This window comes from Beta vulgaris, chromosome 7, assembly GCF_026745355.1.
Source record: "Beta vulgaris subsp. vulgaris cultivar EL10 chromosome 7, EL10.2, whole genome shotgun sequence".
NCBI lineage: Eukaryota > Viridiplantae > Streptophyta > Magnoliopsida > Caryophyllales > Amaranthaceae > Beta > Beta vulgaris.
In genome coordinates this window covers 40,598,692-40,617,962 of record NC_079208.1, presented here as the reverse complement: position 1 = coordinate 40,617,962, position 19,271 = coordinate 40,598,692, and the positions used below count along the sequence as shown (strand labels likewise).

General features: G+C 36.3%; 2 protein-coding genes across 2 annotated transcripts; both read right to left on the bottom strand.

Moving 5' to 3' along the window:
• Window positions 1-6,230: 6,230 nt before the first annotated feature.
• LOC104899468 (uncharacterized) lies at window positions 6,231-8,789 on the bottom strand. Its single transcript, XM_010686666.2, has 2 exons — window positions 8,219-8,789; window positions 6,231-6,376 (listed from the first exon to the last, which is right to left on the bottom strand). Exons 1-2 carry the CDS (start codon window positions 8,787-8,789, stop codon window positions 6,231-6,233), a joined length of 717 nt encoding a protein of 238 aa, XP_010684968.2.
• Window positions 8,790-15,068: 6,279 nt separating this feature from the next.
• Window positions 15,069-15,752, bottom strand: LOC125491962 (glutathione S-transferase T2-like). The gene has a single exon (XM_048634043.1). It carries the CDS (start codon window positions 15,750-15,752, stop codon window positions 15,069-15,071), a length of 684 nt encoding a protein of 227 aa, XP_048490000.1.
• Window positions 15,753-19,271: the final 3,519 nt, after the last annotated feature.

Sequence of the window (19,271 nt, the reverse complement as noted above, 5' to 3'; positions counted from 1 at the left end):
TCCAGCCTTGAGGTCCTGAGCCTGTCGCGAGCCACAAGCTTCTCCCAAGCTTCTGCCCATGCGAGCCACGACAATGGTGGTGATACGCGACAATAATTCTGCCCAGATTAATGTGTGTTTCTTTGTTGTTTACTATACCATAAACAATCCACGTGAATAATTAACGTAACTTGAACAACGACACCATAACCAAGTTATTCAAGTTATACGTTACATGAACTTAATCAACCAAATACTCTAAATTATCCAACAGATATATGAAAAGAATCAGAGACTCTAATTTTGTTTTAATCTGGAAATATGTTCCTGTTTTCTTTTGATAAAACTCTCAAGAAATGGAGGTTCTCTCCCTTACAAAAGATGCGCTACAGAGAATGCCTAGTGCCTCTTTTATAGCAAAAAACCTAGCTAACCTTGAAGGACTAAGTGAGCTGTACATAAAGAGAAAAACAAAAAGGACAAGAAAAAGGCTAAAATCCAGCTATGGATCAGCACCAAATACTAGGAACAAGAAACTAGAAAAAAAGATATTTGTGGAAAAATGTTTCCTTGTTTCCTATATGTACATATCTTCAATACACCTCCCCTCAAGGTGGACTGGTGGTAATCAGGCCTAACTTAAAACTAAGATGCTTGTGTTGTTGTTCACTTAGACATTTAGTCATGATGCCTGCCAACTGAAGGAAAGACTTCACATGTAGAACATTGAGAAAGCCAGTAGTGAGATGTTCTCGTACATAATGACAATCTACTTTGAGGTGCTTTGTTCTTTCATGAGAAATGGGGTTGTGAGCAAGATAAATAGCAGACTTGTTGTCACAGAAAAGATCAATGCTTATGGGTTTAGGTATGTTAATACCAAGGTCACTAAGGAGACCTTCTAACTAATGTTACGATTTTATATAGAGTTTTTCTCCCCTATTTATATGCTAAAAGTACGGTTATGGTGCTCTTAGGAGCCATTTGGTACTAACTCTCTCCATCTACTTGTGGTTTGTGTTATGTATTGGATTGTAGGTTTTGGGGAGCTATTTCCTACTATATATGATTGCACACTGGATAAGAGAGGTTGGACGCTGAGTTTCAAGATCCCGAGGATGCTTTCCGGGACTTCGAGCAAAAGGAAGAACAAAGAACGCGCATAATCTGACCGGCCCGATAGGATCGGGCGACCCAGCCCGATCGGGCGAAGAAGCAAGTTCCAAGTTTCTGTTGCGGGCCCGATCGGGCGTCGAACGCCCAGTCGTGATTCGATCTTTCGCCCGATCGGGCGACCTGGCCCGACGTCGGGCGCCCCTGCCAGCTACTGCGTAACTACTATGTTAACAGGCCGCCCGATGTCATCGGGCGGGTCAGCCCGATCTCATCGGGCGCCTTTGGATTTTGGTCCTTTCCTCTATTTTGGAACTCGATTCCATCGGGCATCTTTGGCCCGATCGGGCGACTGACGGCACGCGTTTTTTTTAATGAATACAGACCCGTTTTTCGAGACTCTTAGCTATTGTTTTAGGGCTTGTATAAATAGAAAAATCAGAATTATTAGAATCATCTTGGTTTTTATTATTAGTTTTCTCTAGAGAGGATTTCAAGTTTCTTAATTTTAGTGCTTTGTGATTTCAATTCAAGATCAAACCTTTTGCTTATTCACAGTTCAATATAACTCGGTAATCTTTCTTCATTATTTCTTTGTTATTTCTTCCATTGTTAATTAGATTATTTTTAGTTATTTGCCATGTTTCAAAGTATGAGTTTTTATATGACTTTTGTTATTGTTTTCATGATTATGAGTGAGTAGTTCTATATCTAGAATTGTGGAGATCTATGTATGCAATGAGGGATTGATAGATTAGTTTGATTATCTTGTATTTCAACTGTTTCCTTTGATTGATTCTTCATGCTAGAATTATAAGTTAGGCCTGATTTATATTTCTATCGTTGCAATACTGAATCTACTTCGAGAGGAGAGATACCGTATAGGCTTTCAATTATTAGGCAAAGTGACCCTTGACTATGCGAGAGCGGCTGGGTGATCTTTGAGGGAGGTAATGTTCGAGAGAAATTACATGTGCCCTAGACATTGACTTACTAGGTGGTTATTATATATCCCTGATTTCCTGAATTGTATGCATAGTGATCCATGATTCTAGTACTTTATTAATATATTTACACCTTCATATTTAGTTCTGCTATCTGCTTAGTTTAGTAACACAACCAATTCATCTGATTTCGTTAGTGTAATATTAGAGTTCAGATACAATAATATAACTTCTCCCTGTGGATTCGATCCTGACTTCCCTGACTACTAGTTAGTGGACCTTAGGTTATTTTTGATTAGGTGATACAACTTTAGCCTATCACTAACCAAACCAATTCACTTGTTGTCTAAGACATGCATCTGTACTCAGCTTTAGTAGATGATTTGGAAACTGTTTTTTGCTTCTTTGTTTTCTAGGATATGAGAGAATTTCCTAAGAATACATAGTATCCTGTTAATGATCTAGCACTGAAAGCACAATTATCCCAATCTGAGTCACAGAAGCCTGTGAGTTTGAGCTGAGAATCAGCTGAGTAGAACAAGCCTTGATTGATTGTGCCTGATAAGTACTTGATAACATGGATGGCAGCTTGAAGGTGTGGTTTTCTAGGAACTGTCATGAACTGACTGAGTTGCTGCACTGAATAGGAAATGTCAGGCCTTGTGAGATTCAAGTAGAGGAGTTTTCCTATAATACTTCTATAGATTTCAGGATCTTCAAGAATTTCTCCCTCATCAGTTGAGAGTTTAATTCCCTTGGGAAAAGGACACTTGACAGGTTTACAAGTTTCGGTCCCTGTGCTTTTCAAGATATCCAATATGAATTTTCTTTGATGTAACATGAGACCTTTCTCATTTCTTGCCAATTCTATTCCAAGAAAGTATTTCATTGTCCCCAGATCTTTGATGGTGAATGCAGCATCCAAAGCCTCTTTGATGGCTTGAATTTCATGATGAGCATTGCCTATGATCAATAGATCATCAACATAGACAAGTATAAACACCAAGGTGCCGATTACATCCTTGGAGAATAAGGAATAGTCTCTCTTGGATTGAGTATATCCATGCTCCAGCAAGAATTTGGTGAGTTCAATGTTCCATTGTCTGGAAGCTTGCTTTAACCCATACAAGCTCTTCTTAAGTCTGTATACTTGCCCTTCTACAGCCTGAACATAACCTTTAGGGGGTTTCATGTATACTTCTTCATCTAGATATCCATGCAAGAATGCATTATTGATATCCAGATGATGTAAGTTCCATCCTTGGATGTAGCCAAGCCAATTAATGTCCTAACAGAAGTAAACTTAGCAACAGTAGAGAAGGTATGTTTGTAATCCTTCCCTTCAATTTGTTTATCACCCCTGGCCACAAGCCTGGCCTTCAGCCTATCAATTTCACCATTTGGTGTGAATTTGATTTTGTATACCCACTTGCTATTAATGGCTTTCTTCCCTGTAGGAAGCTGAGTCAGCTCCCAAGTGTTATTAGTGTCAAGAGCATGAAGTTCTTCTTGCATAGCTTGAATCCACCCTTCATCCCTTGCTGCTTCTGTATAATGTAGAGGCTCCCTGATTCTGAGTACATTATTTATGTAGCTCAAATACTCTTCAAAAAATCTTTTGTCTTTCTCATCTGGTCTACAACTGCATAGGAGGAAGTCACATTAGGCATTGCATTGCTCTTCCCTAGAATCTCATAGATGTAATCTTTGTATCTAGTTGGAATTTCTGCTTGTCTGGAAGACCATCTGGTCATATCAGTGTGTTCATTGTTCTCTAAATGGACTGGTTGATCTTCATCAAGCACCTCATGCTCTATCTGTTTAGCATCTACAAAATCATGCTCATTGGCTCTTTCATCATCCACTGGATGAAGAATGTTAGTGAAATAATCATAATGAAAAACATCTTTGTTAGAAGGATGTTCTGTATTTTCAGTGAGAGTAGAATTAAGAGTGTTGTTGTGTATAAAAGAAAAAAAAATTCTTTAAAAACAACATCTCTGCTCACAAAAATCTGTTTGGTGGCTAAGTTCATTACTTTATAACCCTTTTGACAATATGGATAGCCCAACATAACACATCTGATACCCTTGGGAGCAAATTTGTCACTAGGCTTTTGATGTGGACTAGCATAACAAAGATATCCAATCATTTTGAGATGTTTATAATTGGATTCCTTCTTGGTTAACCTCTTGTAAGGTGTATCCCAGTTGATAACTGGGTAATAGATTGATTAAGTGTGTGGCTGCAAGAATGCATTCACCCCACAAATAATTAGGCATACCATCATGCAATTTCAAAGCCCTTGTTGTCTCAAGCAAGAACATGTGCTTCCTCTCTACTCTTGTATTTTGTTGAGGAACTCCTGCAACACTCCGTTGATGAGTGATTCCTCCCTCACAAAACATCTGTCTACACTCTTCTTGGAAGATTTCAGTGCCATTGTCACTTCTAAGGGTTTTCACCTTAGTTTCAAAATGATTCTCAACATGAATGAAAAAATTTAACAATGTGCTTTTGACCTATTCTTTGTTAGATAACAGCTGAGTCCAAGTGACTCTACTGTAATCATCCACAATGGTAAGAAAATAACTAGCCCCTGTCAAAGCTTTTATCCTATACGGGGTCCACAAATCCACATGAATCAAATCAAAAACATGAGAAGCAATAGATTTATTAGGGGAAAATGACAACTTGTGGTGTTTAGCAAGTGAACAAGTATCACAGAAATAGTCTTTAAGATTCTTACATAAGCAAATATCTAAATGTTGCATCTTTGATAGTGAAACATGCCCTAGTCTAGCATGAATAAGATCTAGATTAGCTACATTATTACAGTTCATCACTGTTTCATCATTAGCAGTTCTGAAAAAAGCTTCATCATGCTTCTCCCCATCATCTCTTTGTAGCTTATAGAGGTCATTTTCCTTCTTTCCAAGAAAAAACATTTCTCCTAATGGAAAGGTCCTGTAAGATGCATCCATAATTGTTAAAAATCATCTGAAACCCTTTATCTTTTAACAACTTAGCAACATAGAGTAAATTATGATTGAAATCATGAATATAAAGAACATTTTTCAGTGTAATATCATGATCTAAAACAATATCTCCTATTTCACACACAATTTTCATACTTCCATCTGGAAGTCCCACTTTTATCTTACCTTTCAAGGTCCTTTTATTCAAGAGTAGCTCTCTGTTACCTGTCATGTGATCACTGGCTCCAGAGTCTAGGAGCCATGATCTAAATTTTGCACTAATTTTGTTCACAACAGCATTTGAAATACTAAGTTTACCTGCAAAATTTTCTTGACTGCTACTTGCTCCTCCTTGCTTTTTTGTCATTGCCTTGATGACCTCTTGGACCAGGTTGTTTATGAACTTGTTGTCCTTTTTCATTCCATGTCCTTCTCCATTCTGAGCTGAGAAATCCAGAGGGCCGGGTTATCTTGTGTTGGTTGCAATCTCAATATCCTTCATCACATTTGCAGCACTTTTAAATTATTCAGGCCCCTTCTTGTACCATTCTGGATATCCTACAATCTGGAAACCTTCTTCCTTGCAGTGACCTTTCTTCCCATAGTGGTCACAAGATCTTGCCATCTTCTCTATCTTGAATTGCTTATAGTAATCCTTCTTCTGAAAGTTTTTTTACTGGTCCCAAGCTTCTGCTTTGAACTTGCCTGTTCACAGCCAAGGTACTAGCTTCCAAAGCTGTTGTCATCTCACCTGTAATCTGCTTTTGCTTTTCTATTTGAAGAACCAAATTATAGGCTTTATTCACTGTTAGCAAGGATCAGTGCTTAAAAGATTTGATTTCATCTGGTCATAACCAGTGTTAAGACCCATTACAATCTTTATCAGTTTCTCAGTAGCTTGTAACTCCATCAATTTTTTTGCAAGGTCACAGGAGCATTTTGACATTGCTCCAAATGTGCATTCTAGTATTCCTTCCAGATCTGCAATCTGGTCCCAAACATTCTTCAGCTTGCAGTAGTATTCACTGACACTAAGGTTGTTTTGTTGTAGTTCCCAAAGATCCTTCTTGAGAGAGAAAAGTTATGGTGCATTTGTCTGTGCATACCTTTCAAGTATCTCTTCCCAAAGCTGTTTGGTTGATTGCATATTCACCAAGCTTGCTGCCACATCTGATTTCATGGTAGCCAACAACCATGATCTAACCATATAATCACATCACTCCCACTTCTGCATTTCTTCTTCACCAGAAGCAGGTTTAGGATGTTTTCCTCCAAGAAAGCCTAGTTTGTTCTTGGCTCCCAAAGCTATCCTGATGCTCTTACTCCAGTTCATAAAATTTGTTCCATCAAAGATTATGCTTCCTAATGGAGTAGAACCATTATCATTTACAGCTATAAATAAAGGATCCTTTTAAGGATTTACACTGGAGTTCTCATTTCCAATTTGTTCTCCTTTATCTTTTGCCATATTTTAAAAACAAGAAATTTTGAGCCTCTGAAACTTTAGAGTAAGGATCTTGATTGCCTCAGCTCTAATACCATGAAAATAATCAGAGACTCTAATTTCATTTTAATCTAGAAATTTGTTCTAGTTTTCTTTTGATAAAACTCTCAAGAAATGGAGGTTCTCTCCCTTACAAAAGCTACACTACAGAGAATGCCTAGTGCCTCTTTTATAGCAAAAACCTAGCTAACCTAGAAGGACTAAGTGAGCTGTACATAAAGACAAAAACAAAAAGGACAAGAAAACGGCTAAAATCCAGCTGGGGATCAGCACCAAATACTAGGAACAAAAAACTAGGAAAAAAGATATTTGTAGAAAAGTGTTTTCTTGTTTCCTATATGTACATATCTTCAATAATATAAGAGTTTACCACTGAACGTTCAAATCAAAGTATAATCTTCAAAATTATAAATAACAATATATTAATTACCTACTGTTGCACCCTTAGTTGTTGCGCGGTCAAAACCGCCGCAATAGACCACTTAGACTGCAACAATAAGCATTTATTCTACTAGTAAACTTTATTTCGCTTGCGCAGTACTTAGTTGCCTTGGATGCCACGCTCAATAAACACATGAAGCAATTTGTCATATATTTAAGGAACTATCAGCTAGTGGTGTTAGTGGTTGAGTTTATGAAGTACTTGGCTGCCTACTAATAGAGATCAATTGTTTCAGTTTGAAGTACGATCAACAAAGAACAAATATCTTCTAAGTAATTTTCACAAGTTAATCAAGTGTGTCCAAAGTTCCTAAATTGTTTAAGTTAGATTGTCATTTCTTATTGAGTTCTAATTGGGGTAAGATGGATTTGAGTGAATTCCTAAGACTTGAGTTAAGTCTTGTTATTGAGAAAGTCAAGAGAAGAATTGTGCTCAAAGGAGATCATAGTTTGGTAACTCAAGTTCTTAGGTTCTTCAAGTAGAGTATAGGCTTATATATACTTCTTCCTTTTTTATTAGTTGACTGATTTGCTTTTTGCATACATATTAAGGAGAGGAGAGAGAAATACAAACCAAATAGATAAAGTATAGGAAAAGTCAAAGGACCCACCTCAAAAATGTCATTTTTCTTAGAGCATACACAATGGTTGCCTTATGGTTTGTGGTCATCAATTATTTTATTACTTCCTCACTCTTCCACCTCATTCATACCCTACTCATTTCAATCTCATATATTTCTTACTCCCAATGGTTGCCCTCCAATTTGTGGTCATCACATTTCTCTCTCCTACTTTTTAACATACCCCACCATATTTTCTCTCTCCTCCCATTCCACTATATTATTATTTATGCATAATTTAATGTTAGAACTTAGACCACTGAATTTTGACGGTAATAAAATAATATTAATTTATTAATTCTTTTTAGACAAATTTTTTATTTGATTTAATTAATTAAGTCGAATGATTAACACTTAAATCGTATGACATTGTAGAAAATGTATGGCATTGTAGAAAATGTATGTTTAATTAATAATGCATTAAACAAGAGCAACAAAGACAAAACATATTATTAAATAGATAAACATCGAAGCTATTAAAATAAAACAAAACACCACGCCGTAATTAAAGCCTGGTTTCTCCGAATTTCATCCAAATATTTTCCACTAGGTCTGCCTTTAGGCGGTCATGCATGGGCTTGTCATGAACTCGAACTCTATTAGTCATATATGTTTGCAAGTTTGCAATGCGATTCTCACTAGTTTTATATCTAAATGGTTCATTCAAATTTTGCGCATTTTGTTGACTTGAACTAGGACGTGGAGGTTCCTCATAATCATTGGGATCATAATGAAGGGAATATGAATCTCGTTCATCTTCAACTATCATGTTATGAATAATAATGCAAGCGATTTTTATTGTCCCCAACATCTCTCTATCACGAGCTAAAGCAGGTTGACGAACTATAGCAAATCGAGCTTGTAGTACTCCAAATGCACGTTCCACATCTTTTCGTACACCCTCTTGACGTTGGGCAAAACGACTTTCCTTCTCATTCCGTGGAATGTTTATTGTGGGTATGAAAGCTGCCCACCGAGGATATATACCGTCGGTGAGGTAGTATCCCATATCGTATTGGTGATCATTTATAACATAGTTAACTGGAGGGGCACGACCTTCAAAAACATCGTTAAACAATGGAGATCTATCAAGAACATTAATATCATTATACCTACCTGGTGTTCCGAAGAAAGCATGCCAGATCCACAAATCATATGAGGCAATGGCTTCTAGAATCAATGTCGGCTTACCAGGTCTTCCAGAATACATTCCTTTAAATTGAGTCGGGCAATTTTTCCACCGCTAGTGCATGCAATCAATACAACCCATCATGCCTGGAAATCCCCATTTTTCAGCTGCAAATAATAATCTATTTAAATCTGTTTCAGTAGGTCGTCTCAGATATTCATCACCAAAGTGGGAGACAACCCCTTCAACAAAATGTTGCAATGAATCTCTTGTAGACCTGATCAAACATGGCCCGGCCCGGCCCGACCCATAAAATTACCGGGTTTGGGCAGAAAATTATGGCCCGAAACTGGGCTTCGGGCTTGGTTTATTTTGGCCCGTCTGAAATCGGGCCGGGTCTGGGCTGATTCACAGGCTCGCTTTTTGGCCCGGCCCGACCCGGCTGCTGTAAGTCACTTGCGTGTTGACTGTTGCGTCTTGCTGTACAGCTATGTTAAAAAAGGCGCTGGAATAGTTCAATAGTGGAATGTTAAAAGAAACTGGGCTTCAGTAATTGGGCCAATGTTTTTAGACACTAAGAAATTAATAATTTATTATTCTATTGTCTAACCTAGGAGAGAGAAAAGAAATCTGAATTTTTTTTTTTAAAAAAGAGTGGCAGCCGTTTTCTACTTTTCCCCCTTCTCCATCCTATTGTCTTCTTCAGTTCTTCTCTTGAATCTTCATTTAGGTATGTTAAATGCTTAAATTTTAATTCTTTTTGAGTTATAGCATGTTTGTATGTATATATATTTTAATTTCTCAAGTTTTTGCTATTTTTTTTGTTCATTTTAACTGTTCGAATTTTTTTTTTTGTTGAATTTTTTTATTTTTCGGTTTTTTGTTGCTGATTTTTTTTGTTTTTCGGTTTTGATTATTTGTTGCTGAATTTTTATTTTTCGGATATTTTTGTTGCTTGTTTTTTTAATTGTATTATGTTAATTTCTTCATTTCTTATTTTCTTGCTTTTTATATAATATATGAATACTGCTCTTTTTATTTTTTGTATGAAAATATTGCTGTTTGTTTTTTCATTAATAATATTATTGTTTTTTTTATTTCCTGCCGTTTCTTTCTTCTACTAATATTATTAACTAGTGTTTTCAATTTTAATAATTCTGTTTTTTCTTTGAGTACGAATTATACTGTTTTTTTTAAGTTTAACAATGCTGTTTTTTTTTTTGCATGAATGATACTGTTTTTTTTCTTTAGTACGAATTATGCTCTTATTTTTCAGTTTTAATAATGGATGTGTTATTTGGAAGTTTATATGAAATTGTGTATGATTATCTAAATTATAAAACAAAAGTTATTATGTTTTTTTGTTACTAAAGGTTGCTGTTTTTTCATTATATAACTTGGTTTGTTTGAGTATTAGTATCTTAAAAGTTGTAATTTGTTCTAATTGCACAGAGTAATGACAAAACCATCTTCTAGTAAAAAAAGACCACTTTCAAATGACGAGGATATCACTATCATTGACGAGGATGAAGAAAATGAAGAAGATAGTAATTTACCGGTTGATGCACGGACTTCAAGTGTATGGAAGGATATGAACAAAATCACCCAAAATGACAAGAGCTTGACAAAAGTGGAGTGTAAGCATTGTAAGCGTATCTTAACTGCTAAATCTTCAAGTGGAACTTCTCTTTTAAGACGTCATCTTAATAAGTGCATATCTAAAAATAATGCTTCAATTAAAAGCTTTTTGATTGCGTCTGAATGCACTTCTGGAGGACAAACTATGGCCTTAAAAAATCCAAAAATTGATCATGATCAACTTAGGAGAGCTATTTGTATGTTTGTTGTTGCTGGAGCTCATTCTTTTTCATTAGTTGAAGAACCCGCTTTTAAGAACATGCTTTCTGTTGCTTGTCCTAGCTACAAAGTCTTGAGTAGGCATACAGTTAGGAGGGATGCACTTAAGTACTATGATGAGGAAAAAAAGGTTGTTGAATTTGCCTTACAAAATGCATCAAGTAGGATTTGTTTTACTTCTGATAATTGGAGAAATGATAGTACACAAGATGAATATATTTGTGTGACCGCTCATTGGATTGATACTAATTGGAAATTGCAAAAGAGGATTATTAGATTTGGTGCATTAACTCCTCCATTTGATGGGATTAATATTGCTGAAGATATATCTCTTTGTTTGGCTAAATGGAAAATTGATGGTAATGTAGGTTCATTTACATTGGATAATGCATCCATAATACTACAATGGCTAACCAAATTAAGAGACAACTTGTAGGAATGGAAAGGAGCTTTTGTTTAATGGTGAATTCTTTCAAATTCGTTGTTGTTGCCATATCATTAACTTGATTGTTCAAGCCGGTCTTAAGCTTATTGATGGTGTTGTGGAAAAGATTAGAGCAATTGGTAAAAACTTTAGGTACTCAATTCCCAAAAAGAAAAAATTTTACCAAATTGCTCAACAAACTTATCATTTGGATGCTAAGAAAAGAATTCGTGGTGATTGTTGTGTAAGGTGGAATTCAACTTATTTGATGCTTAATTGTGCTCTTTATTTTCGAGTCGCTATTGATCATGTGGTGGAAAAAGATAATGAAATAACGGTTTTTTCACCAAATACCCCCGACAAATCAAAAAATTCACAATATACCCTCAATGTTTCAACAATTCACCATATACCCTTGACTTTTCATTTTTGTGCACCAAATACCCTTTTTTTAACCGCCGTTAAGTCACCGTTAGCTTTATTTACGATTTTGCCATTATTAACTCCTAACCCTAACTTCGAAACCTAATTCATAACCCTAATCTAAACCCTAATCCCTAATCATAATCTAACCCCTAAACCACCCCACCAACCCACCCACCCCCACCCAGCCCCCCCCCCCACGCCGGCAACCCCCCTACCCAGCCCCCCTCCCCCTCGCCGGCAACCCCCCTCCCCTTCGCGCCAAGTTTTCCGGCAGCCCCCCCTCCCTCACTCTCTTCGCGCCTCCCCTCCCCCTCCTTCCTTCGCGCTCCTCTTTCCGGCAGCCCCCTCCCTCACTCACTCTCGTCGCTCGTCGCGCGCGCCTCCCCTCCCCCTTCATCGCGCGCGCCTCCCTCCCCCTTCGTCGCGCCTCCCCTCCCCCTTCGTCGCGCCTCCCCTTCCCCTCCCTCACTCTCGCCGGCCGCCGCTGCTGCTGTTGTTTTCGCTGCTGTTGAATTCGCTGCCGGAAAGAGAACCGCGAAGGAATGAGGGAGGGGGAGGGGAGGGGGCAAGCCGGAAAGGCGGCGTGAGGGGAGGGGCCGACGGTGGGAGGGAGGGGGATGCGGCGGTGGAGGGGGAAGGGGTGGGGCTAGGGGTCAGGTTGGGGGGTTGGGCCTAGGGTGGAGGGGTGTTAGGCTGGGTTAGGGTTAGGATTTGGGGTAAGGGTTAGATTAGGGTTAGGGTTAGATTAGAATTAGGGTTTAGGGTTAATAATGGCAAAATCGTAAATAAAGCTAACAGAGAAATAACGGACGTTAAAAAAAGGGTATTTGGTGCGCAAAAATGAAATGTCAGGGGTATATGGTGAATTGTTGAAACATTGAGGGTATATTGTGAATTTTTTGATTTGTCAGGGGTATTTGGTGAAATACTTCTTGATGATAAGGAGTGGCAAAAAGTTTATGTGATTCATGATTTCTTAAAGGTTTTTTATGATATCACAAATGAATTCTCATCTTATAAGACTCCCACCACAAATATTTATTTCAAGGGTGTTTGGGAGATTCAATGCATGTTACTTGAAATCGCAAATGGACCACATCTTTTCTTAGTTGATATGGCTAAAGAAATGCAAAAGAAATTTGACAAGTATTGGTCGGATTATAATTTGTTGTTATCTTGTGCTTGTGTTTTGGACCCTCGATATAAGCTTGGATTTGTTGAGTATTGTTACTCCACTCTTTATGGAGAATCTCATGCTAAAGAGAAAGTGGCAAATGTTAGATCGATGTTGTGTGAATTGCTTAAAGAGTATAGAGGTGTGGATAGTGGGGGTGTTGGTGGTAGTGGTGAGATAGGTGAGGGCACATCAAGCCATGCTACTAATTTTACTAGTGGTAGTGGTAGTGATAGGATGGCAAATTATAGTTCTTGGATGAGTAATAAGCAAAGAAGCTTTGTAGATAAATCACAACATGATCTTTATTTGGAAGAAAAAAATGTTGCTCACACTTTGAAACTTGATGTGTTGGATTGGTGGAAAAATAATGGTGGACCTCGACATCCACAACTTGCGGCATTGGCTCGTGATATTTTAGCAATTCCTATATCATCGGTTCCCTCCGAGTCCGCTTTTAGTATGGGCAAGAAATTGATTAATCCTTGGAGGGCTTCACTTACATCAATGACCATTGAATCTCTTGCTTGTTATAAGGATTGGCTACGTGCAAAAGGTTTCTCTTTAGGTAATTATTTTCCTTTCTAAGTTAGTAATTTGTATATAAAAAAGTTTATGTTGGTTATTCATAATTCATACATATATATTTAATCTCCAAATTGACTTTCTTTACTAATATTTTACTCTTGTTTTGTACGGTCACTCTCTCTTTTCAACTCAAGATGAAGAATGTGAGGATGATGATGATCATAATCTAGATGAAGAATGTAAAATTGTTGGCTAATGATTTGGAGTTTGTTGTAATTTGAGATGTAACACCTAAGTACTCTACTATTTGCTTTTGTATTAGACATTTGAATGTTTGGACTTTTTTTTTGTTTAGACTTTTGTTCATCTCTTGTGGTTGGAGTTTGAAAAATGTAATATTGTAGTGGTATTAAACTTGATTTTGGAGTATTTGACTTATTTTTACACTCTTTAATGATGTTACTTAACAAATTAAAAATCACTTGTATTAGATGTTTTTTTTTTTATATTTGTATCGAATTTTCAGAAAAATAGACTAAATAGTGGACAAAAGTAACAAAATTAGTTAAAATGGAGCAAAAAAAGTCAGGCCCGTTCGGCCCGGAAAAAGCCCGCATGGCCCGCATGGGCCGGGCTTTGTGCACAGCAAACAGGCCCGCTGACAGGCCCGACCCGGCCCGCTGATATGGGCAGTTTTTGGATTGCCAGGCCCGACCCGACTTTTGATCAGGTCTAATCTCTTGCAAGAGATGCACTGATTCGTAGATAATCGTCCACTGAATCAGCTGATGTGCCGTATGCTAACAATCATATAGCTGCTGTGCACTTTTGTAATCCTGAAGCACCAAGTCTACCAGTGGCGTCTGGCCTTTGTTTGAAGAATTCATTACGAGTAATTAAGACTTCCACTATACGGTGGAAAACATGTTTTTGCATGCGAAATCTTCGATGGAAATAATTTGGAGGGAAGACAGGATTATCTGCAAAGTAGTCCCTCCATAAGCGGTCGTGTCCACTTTCACGATCTCTTGGAACTAGAGTCCTTGGTGCCCTAGGAACTTGATTAACCGCGGCGTATGTATCAGTTGGACTGGCCATTATGAAGCCATCCATCATCTGATCCATCAGACGATTTGCTTGTCTACGTCTTTCATAACGTCTTCTATAATTTGCTTGATTAGAATTGGCAACATCATCAGAATTGGAAGAGTCGGAAGTTGAAATATGGCTGTTGTAACTTGATTCAGATGACATTTTTCAGTGTGTATGTATGAACGTTCTTGTGTGAAAGGATGAGTGTAGTAAAGCTTAGCATCAAAATAAATTTATATATAGACATGATGTCTATCATTATTGCAATGAAATAATGACATTTTTTTTTAAAATCCACCAAAACAATAATGCTTCAAAAATTGTAAGGTCATTTTATCAGATTTTGTCATTAAAGTAACATAATAATGCATCTGAAATTTGCAGTGAGTAGTCAGTCCTGCATTTGTTTGTTTTCTTGCAAGTTATGAATATTATTGCATCGATCACCAACATTGAGTACTCTTTTTTAAAGGTTGATTAGTCACTTCATATTGCTGTAAATAAAGCAATAAATTTGACTGCATATGGATAGTCACTTCATGTACAACTTAAATTTATTAATGAAGTAAAAAACCAACAATTTCGGAATCACTTTTTTTCAACACATAAACATTAACTAATAATAATGCATTCATACAAGAGCTTACATAAATAAATATCGTCTAATTAAAACAACTTAAGTACAAATAAAGCTTACACAAATAGATAGCCTCTAATTAAACCAACTTACGATTACAAATAAAGTATACACAAATAGATAGCCTCTAATTAAAACAACTTAAGTACAAATAAAGCTTACATAAATAGATATCCTCTAATTAAAACAACTTAAGTACAAATAGAACTTCCAAATTACTTATCATGGAAATAATACCTTAACAAGATTATTTTTCAATTCCTCTTCTTCTTCTTCTGTTAGGTATGCCTTTGATGAAAGGACTTTGAATAACTCCAAATTAATCTGTTTCACTAATACCTTCTCTCTCTCTGGCTGTACGCTTTCACTTTCGATATCTCTATCATGTTTTAGCCTAGCAAGTTCCATTTCAGTTTCACTTGTCCTTGACAAATTCATCTCAGATACTGAATCCACCCATTGTTGAAATGCCTCTGGAGGCATGTTCATAATTTTTCCCTTACCCTTACCTTTATTTTTTACAGACCCATCATTAGGAGGCTGGAAGGAACAACCTACATCACCACTGGTTGTTGTATTTTGGTCATTTGAAGTGGAGAAGTTACCATCTTCATTAATTTGAATCCTCTTAGAGCCACCTTCTTGAGTTGTCGTCTTCTTCTTGCATTTCTTGACAGTACTCCCTATGGGCTTCCATTGGTCTACCCCCCTTAGAATTTCCCAACAATGCTTGTCTTGAAACTCTGCATGTCTCTTTGAGTCACTCTTGTATATGGCAAATACAGTCTTCATAACATCATCATCAAATTGACCGCTTGTTCTCCTTGCCTCAGCATGAGCATATGCTCCAACAAACTTTGAAACACTTGCATTAATCCTCTTCCAACGACTTCTAAGGGGCTCCATTTCTCTCTCCTTTAATAAATCAGACTCCCTAATCCCTTGAACCCTTTCTTCCCAACATCTGTTTCTATAACGTCTAACTTGGTCAAATGTATCAGTAACTCTACCCCAAAACGTATTTTCCTTTTGGTTCGTACCAACATATTTATCTGTACTAACCTGCAGCCATGATTTTACCAGGACTTCTTTTTCAGCGTGCGACCAAAATTGTCTAGACATTTTTTCTCTTGCGTGTCTCCATCTTCACCATCATTGTCCTCAATCTTGTCTTCTTCATCATCATCATCATCACCTTCTACTGATGCAGCACGAGATTGCAATGAAGTATCAAATTCTAGAAGTGGCTCTCCACCTACTGACGACTGAAAGTGTTGGGACATAGGAAATACTGAGTCAGATTGAGAATATTGGAATTTCTCGGTTGAATTTGGAGGAAATTGGGTGAACGAATTTGGATTTGAGAAATTTAAATTGTGTTGGGGATAATGTGATTGGCTATTTTGATTAGGGGAGCCTAAGATATGCATGGCATAATTTTGATACTCTGCAAAAAATTTTGAGTTGGATTGCATTTCAAAATTTAGATCCAATTGAGAATAGTTTGGATTAGTTTGAGATTGTGTGGCCTTTTTGGATTTTGAGGGGTTTTTTCCTTCCACTTTTTGGATCCATTTTTTATGAGATAATATGAGATAATAACTGTATTTGAAACAAAATCTAAGTAGATTATTAAAATAGAAGAAAAAGGAGTGTATGAAAGTAAGAATAGAAAAATGGGTGTATGAAAGTATATCAATATTGGTCTTCACTTATAGAAGAAAAAAAAATAGCTGTTGTAGACTTTTTTTTAAAAAAAATAATTATAAAACAGCATTATTAACGTTACAATGCTAAAAGGTGTGTAATAGTAAAAAAAAAAAAAAAGCATCACAACTCTCAACCGTTAGATTGAGAAAATAAGGACCCTTGGATGCTTGGATTTGTTGGCACAAATGAACATCACTTTCCACGTGTGCCCATAGTTTTCTCTTTGCTCCTCTTTCTCTTTGGCTCATGGGGAAGAGCTGGCCATTGTAAATTCAGCTCATAGTTTTCTCTCTCCTATTATTATACTACTACTTCTTATACCTCTCTCCTCCAAAACCCACTGTTGGGCAACCGCTGGGGTCTCTCTTAAGTGGCTAAAAGAAATTGGATCAATAATAATAAATTGGATTTTTTAACAACAATAATACAAACTTTTGTTCGTTCTCTCGCAATAATTCAAATTTTTGATTATTTTTTAATAATACAAACTTTACATCAAAATTCCTCCAATAGGTCAAGTTGACTTGTAACTTGTAAAACAAGTAAAAAAAATTTACAAAATGATCTTTCTTCTTTCTCCCTCCTACCCCAACCCTCCACCCACCTAAACCACCTCAGCTTGCTTGTTACCTCCTACAACAAGTTAACAACTGGTATTGCCTACTGGAGGAATTTTGATAAAAAGTTTGTATTATTAAAAAATAATCAAAAGTTTGTATTATTGACAAAGAATGGGAAAAAGTTTGTATTATTCTTGTTAAAAAATCCTAATAAATTTTTCAAAAAAGGAAAATGAGTCAACTAAAAATAGCAGAGGTAGTATATCTTTATTATATATTGGAAGAGGGGATGACCTGGTGTCCACCCTCTTTTACCATTATACTCCCAATTAAAAAAATAACTATAAATTTCCCAAATTTTGGTTTATCCAATAAAAAGAGACAAATAATTGTAGTGGAATTTGTCTATAAATTGAGTCAGCATGCGACGCAGATAGTGGAATTTTCTTTTTTCAAGGACACTATTTGCGTCGTATGTGCCAGGTGGTCCGACGCACATTGGGCTTTTGCAACGCACCTACGGTACATGCGACGCATATAGCTTTTACTGGTGCTCATTTACCCATGACGTGCGTCGCACTCCTCATAGCATGCGACGCAAATTACTCTTTTGCGTCGTTTTTCTTTACATTCGACGCACTTGGTGCGACGCAAATCGTCGTTTTTCTACTAGTGGTAATACATTAACATAAATAAGAAAAAAGGATTGATTGACTCACACTCGAAGTCGGATTCGGATGTCGGATTAGTTTATGAGACCGACTCCGACCCAATCCCACTCGGAGTCCGATTTTTTAAACGGAGTCGCATTACTTTTTTGTCGGAGTCAACTCAGATTTTTTCTTTTGGATCAGAGCGGACTAGGGTCGGATTCGGACTGGGTTGCCATCCCTACGTGGCACAATTACTTATTGTACACCTTTTAAAATAATAACTAGTTATTAGGCCAGGGCTACGTCCCGGGTAAGAAAAATTTTCATTCATTAATATTATAATTTAAGATGATAACGGTAAATGTTCTTGAGGTCACGGGATCAAACCCTATACTATTCAATTTTTAACTATTTTTTTATTGTTGTGAATTACATGGAGTAAAACGTCCTTAGGGAGAGCGCCACGTGACATCGTTCCTTGTTTAGACACATCTTTTAATATATTAGGCCAGGGCTATGTTCAATTCACTTTGTTTTTGCTTATTTCAGATCTAATCAGATCAGATCATATCATATCATATCATATCAGAAAAAATAAGTTCAGATCAGATCAGATCAGAAAAAATAAGTTCAGATCAGACCAGATCAGATCAGATCATGCTTATATATAAAAACTCATTATTACTATTAAATATCTTTCATTACATATTAGTAAAAATTATAATAATTGAATATTAATAAAATACTCATTGAGACGAATAAAAAAAGACCCCACATGACTATATTTTTTCTTATATATTGAGAAAAATCTAAAAGATTCTCTCTAATTGTGAATAGTGTCAAGATTCTAAGTGAGAAAGATAGAAAAATACAAAGGGAGTATTATTATTTACTAGTAGTCTAGTACATTTGTTCAAAAGGATTATTATTGTTGTTGTTGTACTTATTAATTATTAATATTGGTAATTATTATTAATCTTGTTGTTACCATTATAAATGTCATTGTTATCATTATATTAAGTTATTTTGTTGTTATTAAATAATAGAAAATTAAAAGCCACGTGCTAAGAACATAAGATTGACGCAAAAATAAGAAATATATATAATATGATAGCTCAAATTCATAACAACGAAACTACTAATAAAGTACATTTTTGCCATTTGTTCAAAAGGATTATTATTGTCGTTGTTGTACTAATTAATTATTAATATTGGTAATTATTATTAATCTTGTTGTTACCATTATAAATGTCATTGTTATCATTATATTAAGTTATTTTGTTGTTATTAAATAATAGAAAATTAAAAGCCACGTGTTAAGAACATAAGATTGACGCAAAAATAAGAAATATATATAATATGATAGCTCAAATCCATGACTACGAAACTACTAAGTTCGGATTACATTTCAAAATAAGTTAAGTGTGAGATACAAATTGTAAATTTAGATTCGGTACACCTCTTCCTACCGAATTCCAAATCTCTCTAGCTATTTGAAGTTG